This window comes from Tribolium castaneum, chromosome 1 (assembly GCF_031307605.1).
Source record: "Tribolium castaneum strain GA2 chromosome 1, icTriCast1.1, whole genome shotgun sequence".
Lineage (NCBI taxonomy): Eukaryota > Metazoa > Arthropoda > Insecta > Coleoptera > Tenebrionidae > Tribolium > Tribolium castaneum.
This window is the reverse complement of record NC_087394.1, coordinates 15,295,031-15,307,487: the sequence shown is the minus strand read 5'-3', so window position 1 is coordinate 15,307,487 and position 12,457 is coordinate 15,295,031. Positions and strand designations below refer to the sequence as shown.

Here is a 12,457-nt window from a genome sequence, read left to right as displayed (position 1 = left end):
CGACAAAACGCTGAATTCCGTTGGAATTGGTTAAGAGTTTCCGTTGGTTTCGAATTAAGACACAGTTTTCTGCGAGAGAGTGTATCAAACAGGACCGAAAAATCATCAAATATAAGACCGAAAACTAGGTCGAGAAAAAGATTAATTTTTGTTATGCGGCCATTTAAAGTTTCTCGCAAAGTTTTGTATATAAGTCTAAAATTTTGTTAAATAAGCCCCACAATGTGGTTATATTTTAGCAGTTTTCAAAGCTTTTGAACCACAAACTTGTACTTATTCTACAAAATTTTGAAAAATCAAGCCTGAAAATGAAAACAAGAAAGGTACATTGATATTATTTTGCCTGTTACATTGGACTAGATCATTGCGCGAATGTTTATTAAAAATAAACCAAAAAAATAGAAAACTTGGTAGAATATATGGTTAAAAAGCAGAGAATTTTTTACAATATTTTGCTCTGTAACACTAAAAGAAACTGCCAAATTGCTAAATTAAATTGATTACTAGTTATTAATGTCATTGTCAAGTGTTCTAGCTCGTTTTTAACGGAAAACACTATTTTCTTTAAATTAGATATTTATAAAAATTTTAACAAAAACAAGCAGCAAATCTGTCAAAACAGTCCAAAAAGCAAAAACTATGTCAGTTTTTTATAAAACGTTGTTTAAAACCTTGTTAAACTTACTAAAAAATCACTTGATTCGTTTACAATAAGAAACATTTCCTCAAAAATAAGCGTAAAATCCACATATACCTACAGGCTGTTCCCTCTAAACCCCACATAGAAGTATTGAGAGTTCTAGTAACGATAGGCATCTGAAAATTTGTGTACAACCATAATCATTTAGGTCCTGCTCAATGAAAATATTTCAAGGTGGTAGCACTTCCAATTCGCTATCAACTTTCTTATTTTAAATGGAAAGTTAAATGTTTTAATGCGTTTTTGAATTACTGGAGTTATTTTAAGGTAGTTTTCATAAGCTTTTTCTATACCTAAACTTAGCTGTTTACGAAATATTTATAGTTTTTAATTATTTTTTTTTTGGATTTGATAACTCTGACATTTAAAAAAAATTAAAATATTTTTCAGCTCATTTGAAAGAGGAAGCCTAGATCTTTCCTTTGGTGTTTTCAGATTTCTAAAAAAAGAATAACAAACTCCAAATTTTTAAAGTTAAGTGTGCAGAACTTTTAGCATCCATAACTATTTTTTTTTTTCAAATGAAAGGCCAAAAGTTTTATTTCACTAAAACTAAATGGTAGAGAATTTAATTCTGCATCGATCTGTATTAATACTCCCGATACTTATGTTTAATAAGTTTAATAAGTACTTTTCAAGTTACAATAACTTTTTGTTGGCATTGAGAAATTCATTAGCCATAGGTCTATTCTCATACTTTGCCATGGAAACGAATGAAAAAATGTGTGAAATTAAAGTTTTTTAAACCAACATTCAATGAATTTATTTTGTTTTTAGGGTATGGATAACACAATTTTGAATAGAGTTTGTCGTTTAAGTTTAATCAAATATTTTTATGACAAACTATGCAAAAATAGCTGTGGTTACTAAGAAATTTCCTACAATGAAAAAAAAACAACATAACTTGAAAAGTATCACAGATAGGTATATGTATGTAATTTTTATACAGATCGATGCAGAACAAAATTCTCCTACATCTAGTAAAATAAAAAAAATGAAACATCCCATTTGAAAAAATTAAGTTATGGGTACTTGAAATTGTCCAAACTTAATCATAAAATTTTTGGGTTTATTAACTTCATTTTCAATTTTGAAGACACTCAACAATAGATATAGGCCTTCTTTTTTAATTCTTGAAATATAATTTCGAAATCTCTAAAACTAAAAGAGTTACCGATATTTTAAATGACAGATGCAAATGCAAAAATTTTTTAAAAATCCTAAATATCTCAAAAACGATTAAACTTAGGTATAAGGAAAGCTGATAAAAACTCCCTTAAAATAAGTCAACTAATCCAAAAACGCAGTGAAAAACATAGCGTTCCATTTAAAATAAGAATATTAATAGTTTCCGGTATAACCGGAAGTGCCATCTTGAAAATATTTTCATTTAGCAGAACTCAACGGATTATAACTGGGTACCAACTTTCAAATTAGATATCGTTATTAGAACTTTCATGTGGGGTTTAGATGGAACAGGCTGTAAAGTAGGTACTTTTTTTCATTTTTCGGGGTTTAATAGCACATTTTCGGGTTAAACACCCCGTGTTTTTTTGCGAAAATTTCATAAACTGAACCAAAATATTACTGACTATGGTCAAAAAAAATATTTTTGTTTTTGAACATGATTTTTTAACCAGAAGCGAAATAAAAAATAAAACGAAAAATCGATAATCTGGGTAGAAAATGATCTTATTTTAAATTTTTTAAGAGTTTTAGCACATTTTTTAAACACCATCAGTACTGCTGATTCTGATCTGACTGATCAATAATCAATGATCAATGATCATAGAGGTTTTTTTTTCATGTTAAGGTCATGATGTAACAATTTAATTCACACTGATTCAGAACCAAATTAAAAAAAAAACGAAATAATATGAAGCTGAAGGAACAATTTTTTATCGAAGTATACTGAAGCAATTACAAATTAATTAAAATAAAATGATAACACTATCAGACCTTGCGCAAACCTGGCACTTATTGTTAAGTGTGTTTTTACTCCGACACGTATTGTATTGCACCTGTTGTCCTGTTTAGTATTTCTAGCAAAGCAATTAGAAAAATAAGTCGATTTACCTACCCATTAACCCGATAAAAACAAACCCATCGACACAGCGCCTGTGCAAGCAAATAGTTTGGGAGATTGTAATCTTCAAGAAGTTGTGTTATTGGAACTACCCGAGACAGCCTTGTGGTAGTCCGTGTCCGTCCGCGAAATGTTGTGTTTATGAGCATGCAAGTGTTAAAACCGCCAAAATGATACAGGGCCATGGACCGGTTATGCAAGCCTTTCTGGGCACGTTGTTCACATGGGGCCTTACAGCAGCGGGGGCTGCCCTCGTCATCATCATCAGAGGCTCGCAGGTTAGAACATAACCTCAAAAGCAAAACAACAAACCTAAATACACAACTTGTAGCGGAAGCTCCTGGATGCCAGTTTGGGGTTCGCTGCAGGGGTCATGACAGCGGCCTCCTACTGGTCTCTGCTGTCTCCAGCTATCGAAATGGCAGAGCAATCGAAAATTTATGGCGAAAATGGGGAGTATGCTTTCGCACCGGTGGCCTTGGGGTTTCTCCTAGGAGCCCTGTTTGTCTACGGGGCTGACGTGCTCATATCAGTCCTGGGGGTACACTCGCCGAACATGATGCTTGGTAATAACAACTGTATTACAATTGAGGTGCTCAGTATGCTTGTTGATAACAAGGGCTGCGAATCAAGGAGGCGCCATAAAAGTTTTATCAAAAATATTACAAGTTTTAAAGCGGAACATAAGTAAAGCTCAATGGGGAGAAGGCTTCTAAAGTCATGAAAAATAATAAATAAAAAGAAAAAAATTAATACAATTAATTTTGAAAGTAGTATCGAATTACTTTTTTCGTTCGACAACGTACAAAAGTTGAGCTTATGAGCCCTTAGGAACTTTTCTGATTTAGATAATTATTACGTACCCAAAAAAATTGTTAAAAATCATGACTCCTCCGAATCCGAGAGGAGAAAATTGAAAGAAAATGTCACGGTGTGGTGAAGGCTTCCAAACTCATGAAGAGAAACAGTTAATAGAAAAAATGAAATTTAATCTAATTAATTTTTAAATAGTAGGTAACTTAATTACCTTTCTGACTTGATAAGGTGCTCAAAGGTGAGAAAAAAAATGTTAATTTTTTCGTAATTCACTGACTTCACAGTTCTAATCTCTGTTTAATAAAATTTCGCAAAAACTTTGTTTTTGTTTGGAATGGGTGTTTAGGCAATAGGTAATTATACGGACTGTTTATAAAAGAGTGTAGGATCTCAGGTGGTTCTGGAATTCATTTGTAATTTATGAAATTTCTGAAAAGTACCAATTTTTATCTACTCAAGCAACCAGTAAAACCAAATTTTTCAAATACTAACATTGTTCGTTTTTCCTGAAAAGAAGCGGCAAACTTTTAATACCTACTACGATTAATTTATAGATTGTATTTTTTGAGAAAATTTCGTAAATTAATCGAATGTTTGTCCGAAAAAATAGCCTCGCTCATAAAATGAAAAATAATGTTTTTCTATCAGAGGAGAGTATTTTTGCATACAAATCAGGATTTTAAAATTTATAAAAGCTTTGGGAACAGTGTTCAATTTAAGAAAGTAATTCTGTAATGTCGTATTGTTATGACTTATGAGCTTATGACCGTTCCCCAAAGCTTTTATAAATTTTAAAATCTAATTTGTAAGCAAAAATATTGTCTTTTTATAGAAAAACATTATTTTTTACTTTTTAGTGCATCTTTTACATAAAAGCTTTTTTCCAAAAAAAAAACATTATTTTTTTATTTATTGCTTTCTAGTCTTTATTTATTCTAATCGTCATTTTCTCTGAGATTTAATTTCGCCGTATTATTACCATTATTTTGCTGATTTGTGCAAACTTGTTTAGTGGTATGTGATAGAAAACAGCTGTTAACATTTGTTTGTAACAAAACGTAAAGAAAATGATTAGGTATTAATGTATTTCCTAATGACCAACATACTGTTAATGTTGGTATAAGTTACAGTATGTACACATCGAAAACTCATTTGTAAACATAACCTTAAAGTTTAAAACCCCATTTATCTCCTTTAGGAGGTATTTAACCACATAGGATTGCATTGTTACGCAGATTAAATAAGTATGCAAAATCTCATTTCATTGGGACAACGGAGACCCTTTCAAATTTGGCTCCAAAAATATAACAGACAGACAGAAACAAAGCAAGTTAAAATAATAATAATAATAATAAAAAATGTAAAAAAACACCAAGAAAATTTTTGATTAAGCTATGATTAATTTTTCCAATTCTTTTCAATTAGTACTTGTACTTCTAAAATTTTATTTATTTTCCATTAAAATTATGAAAAAAATTGCAACCTTAGTTACATCAGAATTAAAATTTAGACGAAGTTTTAAAAATTAATGATCCGTCTTTATGTAAAATCTGGTTATAAAGAACCAAATATTAGAATGCGAAATGAGAAACAAAATAACTCAATATTGTTTGTATCAAAAAAATTAGAATAAAAATCAAAGCGCATTACTTACACTGTTTTGGTTCCAAACGGTTTCAAATCTATTCAAATTCAACCATTTCACTTATTACTTGAAAACAGACAGACAGACAACAGAGCAAGTTAAATACAAGCTTTTAATTAACAACGTTTTCGGTTCAATTTGGCGATTTTTTGCTTTATTTTTATTGAAAATTTGCAAAATTATTTCGTTTTTGGACGAGAAACTGCTCGAAATAAGGCTACTTTTGATTCATTGTTTTGATTTTTTAATCTTTGCACAAACTGAATGTTTAAAAGGAAAAAATTACAATTTTTGAAGTAATTCGGAGATGTTGTGTAAAATGTTTGTTGGAATTTTACGTTCTTGGATTAAAAACGGCACAAGATAACGCAAAAATACACACACCAGAAAAGTCTAGAGATATTAATAATTTTTCTGAATAATGATGTCGTAAAAATGACTTTTTGGCATTTTTTAAAATGAATTGTCATTTATTAGCGTAAATTTCAGAGATTCCATGAAAATGAGTTTGTTTACAAATTACCAATAAATGAAAAAAACAAAAATAAAAACTGTTGTTTTTATCTTGATTTTGTGACTTTTTTTTTAATATACGCTAATGAATAACAATTCGTTTAAAAAATGCAAAAAATTTCATTTTAGCAAAACCTGTAAGTCATCACTCACTAACAAATATCATTCATAATAAGCGACACTTTTTAGTCACTGGCAAGTTTACATAGTTACCCCCCAATAATATTTTACGTACAGTCCGTGGGCTGTAAGTATTACTTAACGTATGCCATTTGAAGAGATGTTTTTTTTTTGTTTTGTATCCCTAACACGAAACATACGCCACACAAATTTTTAATTTGACAACAATCTGAGGTTTATTGTGTTACTTTATGTTTTACTTTTTCTTATCTGTGCAGGTATTGTAAAAAATAGCTTACTAACCTCAAACTATAAGTTCTCTTTTTTTTGGTCTCGAACGCTCGGTACCCTCGGTTTCCCAATATCGCATTGTCGACCAAAAAAATGCACTTACAGTTTACAGTACGTAATACACGATTATTGCATCATTAATCAGAAAGTTACTAATACACACTTTTTGGTGTGTGTAGTATCATTTTTGATCCAATTTATTGATTTTCAGTCTTATTGATTTTCAATGCTCGAAAAATTCACAAACTTGCTCAATTTTGAACTAACTTTCGGTAAATTTTTGATGAAATCTCACTACGAACATCGTTTCGGACTGAAAATGTGCTAAAACACCCGAAAAAACAAAACAGTTTTGATCAAATTTCGTGAGTTTATGGCTGATCTTTGAGAAATTTTGCGAAATAATTGCAACTCTGAAAAACAAGATAAAACGACAGATAAAGGCAGTACTAACTTATACTTGAACTTTTCGTTTTATTTTGGAAATTTGTTGCAGTTTATACAGAAATTAAATATACGCCATAAATATGTGTTAAAATTTGAGTTATTTTTCTGTAATAAATTACAAATAATGGCTTAAGCGTCACATTATAGTTATTATTTGCTGAAAATTTCATTTTTCGACCACTGAAACAATAGGTAATAATCTTTTTAGTGACACTTAATAGTTTAGAAGTCTTTTATATGCAAAAATGAAAAATCGAGTGAAAAATAGGCTGTTCCATTTGAAATTTTTAAGTTATTTGTAATTTGCCGCCATTTTGATGCTTTAATACGCATATTAAAGCACGCAACGTCATTATATTTATTATTTGACGGAGCATTTTACAAAAATTTTGAGGTTGGTAAGAAGTAAATTCGGGACCGTATTTTTGCTAATTTGACAAATTTCTGGGGACGTTCGACGTTTTTGCAAGATTACCTCTATTAGCGTCCATACTCTTGTTTTTTTTGCCAAAATTTTGATAAAGCAAAACTTTAAATCAATTTTTTACTTTCAAAACTGAGACATTACCAACCGTCTCACCAAAATCCCTAAATCGACTAAAATAACAATTTTTGTTTAAAAACGGCAAAAAGGAAGCAAATTACAAAAAAATACCAAAAAAAATTAAAAAAAACTAGTTTTTCAAGATCTTGAAACACTCATTCTTTCACAAAATTCGTGACTGACGCCACTACTTTTTGAAACTAAATTCGTGCTTCATGACTGGTCTTATGAACCTTGTTTTTTAATATACTAGTAACTTCTTCATATTATATCTTCTTTTCTGGAATTTTTAGGGTCGGTTTGTAGAAAGCGAAATTAAAATTTATTTTAGAATTACACTAATCCACATGAAATTGCCATTTAAAATTAATTAAATTTTGATTTATAATTTGATTGCAACTAAAATGATTACTTACGAGCACATTAGAGCACATCAGAGGTGTACTGTACCCTTAATTTCGAATGCCTATAACTTTAAAAAAATATACAGAGTTTTTATTTACTACATATTTTTTCTATCATATATAATTTTTTTGAGACCACCATAGGTAAAATTTGTCGGTCTATTTAAGAACCACACTGTATTTTTGTAAGTTTTTATTAGCTGTTTCAAAAGTATAGAAATACCAACGTCGCATTTAACCGTATTATTTTTTTAAATAAGGTTGATAAAAATGTAAAATAATAATAATAATAAATAATAAAATAAATAATAATAAAATAATAAATTAATAGTTATTAATGATTGATATGTCGTTGAAACTATAAATTACATTAGCTATTCATTTTTTGAAATGCATGAATAATTTATTTCAACGAATTTTTAGAGAAAATGCGACGTTAGCATTTCTACAGGGTGATTCTTAAATAGACCGAAACAATTTTATCACAGCTTTCCAAGGACAAGTTGAGACGAGTTGCAGCACATTTACGCTTTTATTTCGTAGGGGTAGAAGTCTCTTTTATCCATCCCACTTACGGCGCTCATGAGTTTAAATTAGTTGTATTAGAACAAAATGTGCTCGTTTTCATCATGAATATCGGTAATACACAGCGATCATTGTTGCATTGATCAAGTACATTGTCATCAAATGAATATCATGCTTTCTACTAACTGTGCTAATACTACATAAGAGCATATCAGTGGCGTACGCTTGATCTCCAACATAAATTTAAATATTTTTAGTTCGAAAATTGTGATTCTAAGAATTTTTTTACTATCTTTTCCAGCATGAACTCATTTGATACTACCATGGGTAGAAGTTTGTCGGTCTTTTTAAGAATCACTCTGTTTAGTTTTGAAAAAGCTTATATAAGTCTTGATATCTTACGTGAATCAGCTTATGGGAACAATCAATATTAAAACAATTCGTGCCATGATATGTTGTTTACTTGAACAAAAATTAAACAGAAACATTTTTTTCACGTAGGCGTTGTAAAGAATCTAGCGCAGTTCTGAGGACGAAGCCTGAGCGGCAGTAACATATTAGCACCGAGGTTTACACACTATTTTAATAACTATCACAAAATTTTGATTATGAATAAAAATCATTAATAGATTAAATTTGTTGTTGGCAGCACTGCATGCTACAAGCACTCGGAAAGACAGGCGCGAGGTCTCCAGACCAAACTCGCATATCTCATCGCCAGATTCAACTGCAATTGACGGTTTTTCTGACATTGGAGGCACAGTCCATCAACGCAGAAGGGGTTTGTTCTGTTTCTGTTTTTTTTTCTGGGTTTTAATGTAATATTGACCTTGTAGTAGGTAAATCTGATAAAATGAATGGGCAAAGTGAAGAAATAGTTCGTACACAGAGTTTTGAAGACGTTTCCAACATTGAAGAAATCCAACATGGACATTGGAAACGAATCATGCTTTTAGTTATTGCAATCACGGTCCATAATGTTCCTGAAGGACTGGCTGTGGGGGTTGGGTTTGGGGCGATAGGAAGCTCCACATCGGCGACCTTCGAAAGTGCCAGGTTAGTAATTTTTGTGTTAATTTTTGGAGTGCTGATAATATTAATATCCTTTTATTTTAACATGAAATGGCTAATATTTTTTTAATAACATTTTATTAATAATATTTTCTTTCATATTTTGTCGTAAAGAGAAAGGTAACAGGTATAATTAAAAACAGAGATTTGGCTTGGACATTTTTTTCAAACATAAGACATTTTTGACAAACCTTTAAAATTAGGAAAACCACTTACTGATTTTTTACACCAATGCAAAAATACAAAAGTAAGCAACGTGTGAATAAACACTAACTATTATCATGCGATAGTAGGTATTTTTGAAAACTTCTAACAAATTGTGATTTCAAGAAGATTTTTAGTAGCATACATTAGAAGCTGTTGTAGTTTTAACAGAGAGCGTTGTTGTTCCTAGACCGTCTTAATAGAAATAAATAACTGTTATTATTTAAATAATGATGTGTACTGTGTACAAGTCAAACAGTCAAACAAAAAATTACGGGCAGACAGAATTAAATTGTCAGTAGTAAGAGATAAATTGTACAAATTTTATATAAAACTATTAGCTGTTTCGAAACTATAAAAACACCACCGTTTCTCAAAATGAGCTGTTAAAAATTATTCATGCACTTCAAAAAATAATAGCTACAGTAATTTATAGTTTCAATGAGAGATCTATTTTACATTTTTATCAACCTTATTTAAGAAAAGAGTTTGGTAAAATGCGACGTTGACGTTTTTATAGTTTTGAAACAGATAATATATTTCCTGCTACATTAAAAAAACTTTTGGCGTTAAAGATAGAGATATGGCCTTTTCTGTAGGAGATTTAGTTCTCTAGCACTTTCCTTCCTATACTGTTCTTGTTTTTTAACCGTATTCGGGGCGTATTAATGTCATTTTTAATTTCTTATTTTTTTTAAAATTTGTTGTGATAATTTTAGTCCTCCGTTTCTGTGATTTTATTAAGAATTTGATGCTCAACGGGTTTGCCCTTTTTTCGGCAATTAGTGAACTAGTTGAATTTAACTTACTAATCTGAAAGAGTTTGGGGTCTAGAAGCGTCTTCATTTTTATTCCACCGTATCAAATTTTTGGGTACCTATAAAAAACTGAGTTATTTTATTTTGTTTTGCCTCCAAGTAATTAATTCTCGGTGTCTAATTTCTAAATCTCAATTTTTAAACCTAAACATTTTTTTTAAATTATTTTGTTATTGAAAATTTGCAGTTTCTAATAATGAGGGCCTGCGACTATTTTCATATTTGTATAATCAGTTTATAAACAATTTCTCCAACTGATGTACAGTCACGATCTAAAACAATGACACCCCTTCCAACCCGACCCGACAGCAAAAATGCGACTAAAAATTTTTAGGTCACAAATTTCGACAAACGGGTTAGTTTACAAATCGTCCAGCGAGTTTATACAATATCTAGTTAGTTTATACACTAGTCAAGCGTTCACATTAACCGTATTGTATCAAAAAGATTTGTGGCTGCGGTTTTACGGGTGTCATTTTTTTTTATTGTGACTGTATCCGTAATTTTGAAAAAGCTTGAAGTCTTTACGTGAAATAATTAGCCTGATCAAATTCTCGATGAAACTACCATTAGTTTTTAAAATTTTTTTTAACAGAAAACCATGGTACCCTATACCTATTATTTTTATTCTAATTTTTTATAAATGCTACATGAATTCTGTTATTATGTTCTGTGAATTACCCTATATTGAGTTTGGCTGGCATACTTTTATTATCAGCATATTTGGCTTTCGCAGCCACATATATTCTTTTAAAAAATTACATAATATTGTTGTTTTTTATTAGCTGTTTCAAAACTATAAAAACGCCAACGTCGCATTTTACCGAAATATTTTTTAAATAAGATTGATTAGATTGTAAATAGTTATTAATGATTAGATCTCTCATTGAATGTATAAATTACATTAGCTAATATTATTAAATGCATGATTAATTTATAACAGCAATTCTAATTTGCGTTTCTATAGTTTTGAAACAACTAATATTAATAAATTAATGTTGGTTCTGAGAAAAAAATGTAGGGAACGTTATTCTTAAAAGAAAGGGAATATTAAAACAATTTTTTTATTGGTGGTACTGTATGATCACTTTATGAGTAATTTACTGTTTTGTGTTGGTAACAAATTCTGGGGATTTTTTAAACTACTTGTAATTCGAAAAATTTGCCAATTACCTGGAAATGAGTCAGAAGGTTCTGAGAATAGTTTGCTAATAATAAGTTAAATAAATTGTGCTAAATAAGTTTTAACTAAGATTAAGTTGCTTATGTTGTTTCATTTCTTTTTTTCTATTAATTGTTAATAAAAGTGCAAGTGCCTGGTTTGCCGAACATAACCGAATTATTAATAATCTAACAGCTGAGTGAGGACCGTATTATAGAACATTAAATTGTTATTAAATAATTTGATATTCCACAAAAGACCTTACTTCAAATGTAATTTAATTTCTTTTCTGTAAACCGACATATTAAATACTACAAGTTTAGATCGATTTAGGTCATTTAATCAGAAGTTTCTGCAAAATATTCACGAACTAAGAAACGAACAAAAATGTAAATATATGGTTTGGTCTGTAATCAGTTTTTTTAATAGACGTGTTCTCATGTGCAGGTACGCGATTCACTTTGTTTTCAAAAAAGCTAAACTGGTTTTAATGCCATTAAGCGAAATGACCTTTTCGTAATTATTTTTGTTTTGTGCATCTAAACCGGCGTTAATAAGTCTCACCACAAAAACATGTGTCTCATTTATTACCATTTAAATGGCTAGGTTTGCAAAACATGTAGATTTTATTTTCATATTTTTTCTTTTTTTTTAACATAAATATTAACACGTTTGCATCAATAACGAATGAAGGTTCTTTTTTCATCAAATTTTTATTTCACTTATCACGCGAAACTATTTTTTAAAAGTTATGAAGTCACTGTTTCCATGACATACATAACTGAGGTTAAGTAGGTATGGATTCTTTTCATAATTTTCGTTTTTTGCTTCCTGTTTTTAGACATTTTTCTAGTTTTTGCAGATAGTAGGGTTATTTTATAGGTTCTGTGGCAAAACAGAAAATAATGTAGTATAAGAATGATCAATACTGAATTAAATTGAAATCTGAGCTTGATTTTTCTAAACGTCTAATACTAATTTGATTGAAATCATTCTAATAATAGCAAAAGGGGAAATGATTTACGTTTTTTTTTTGTAAACTTAGAGTTTAGAGCCGTGGATTTGGATAAAATTATTTTCGATTGGGAATAACAATTTAATAATTTTTTAT

General features: G+C 29.9%; 1 protein-coding gene across 3 annotated transcripts in view; it reads left to right on the top strand.

The window, feature by feature from the left end:
* The first annotated feature begins 2,675 nt into the window (after window positions 1-2,675).
* The window catches only part of Zip48C (Zinc/iron regulated transporter-related protein 48C), a 58,382-nt gene continuing 48,600 nt past the window's right edge, over window positions 2,676-12,457 (top strand). Inside the window, exons 1-4 of one of the 3 annotated variants that reach the window (XM_965924.5) lie at window positions 2,676-3,064; window positions 3,118-3,352; window positions 8,741-8,872; window positions 8,931-9,147. In XM_965924.5, the coding sequence (XP_971017.2) occupies window positions 2,957-3,064; window positions 3,118-3,352; window positions 8,741-8,872; window positions 8,931-9,147 (692 nt within the window). In that variant the 5' untranslated portion in view covers window positions 2,676-2,956. Of the gene's footprint in view, window positions 3,065-3,117; window positions 3,353-8,740; window positions 8,873-8,927; window positions 9,148-12,457 lie in introns of all 3 variants that reach the window. The other 2 variants (XM_008193042.3, XM_008193041.3) reach the window with 2 other exon arrangements.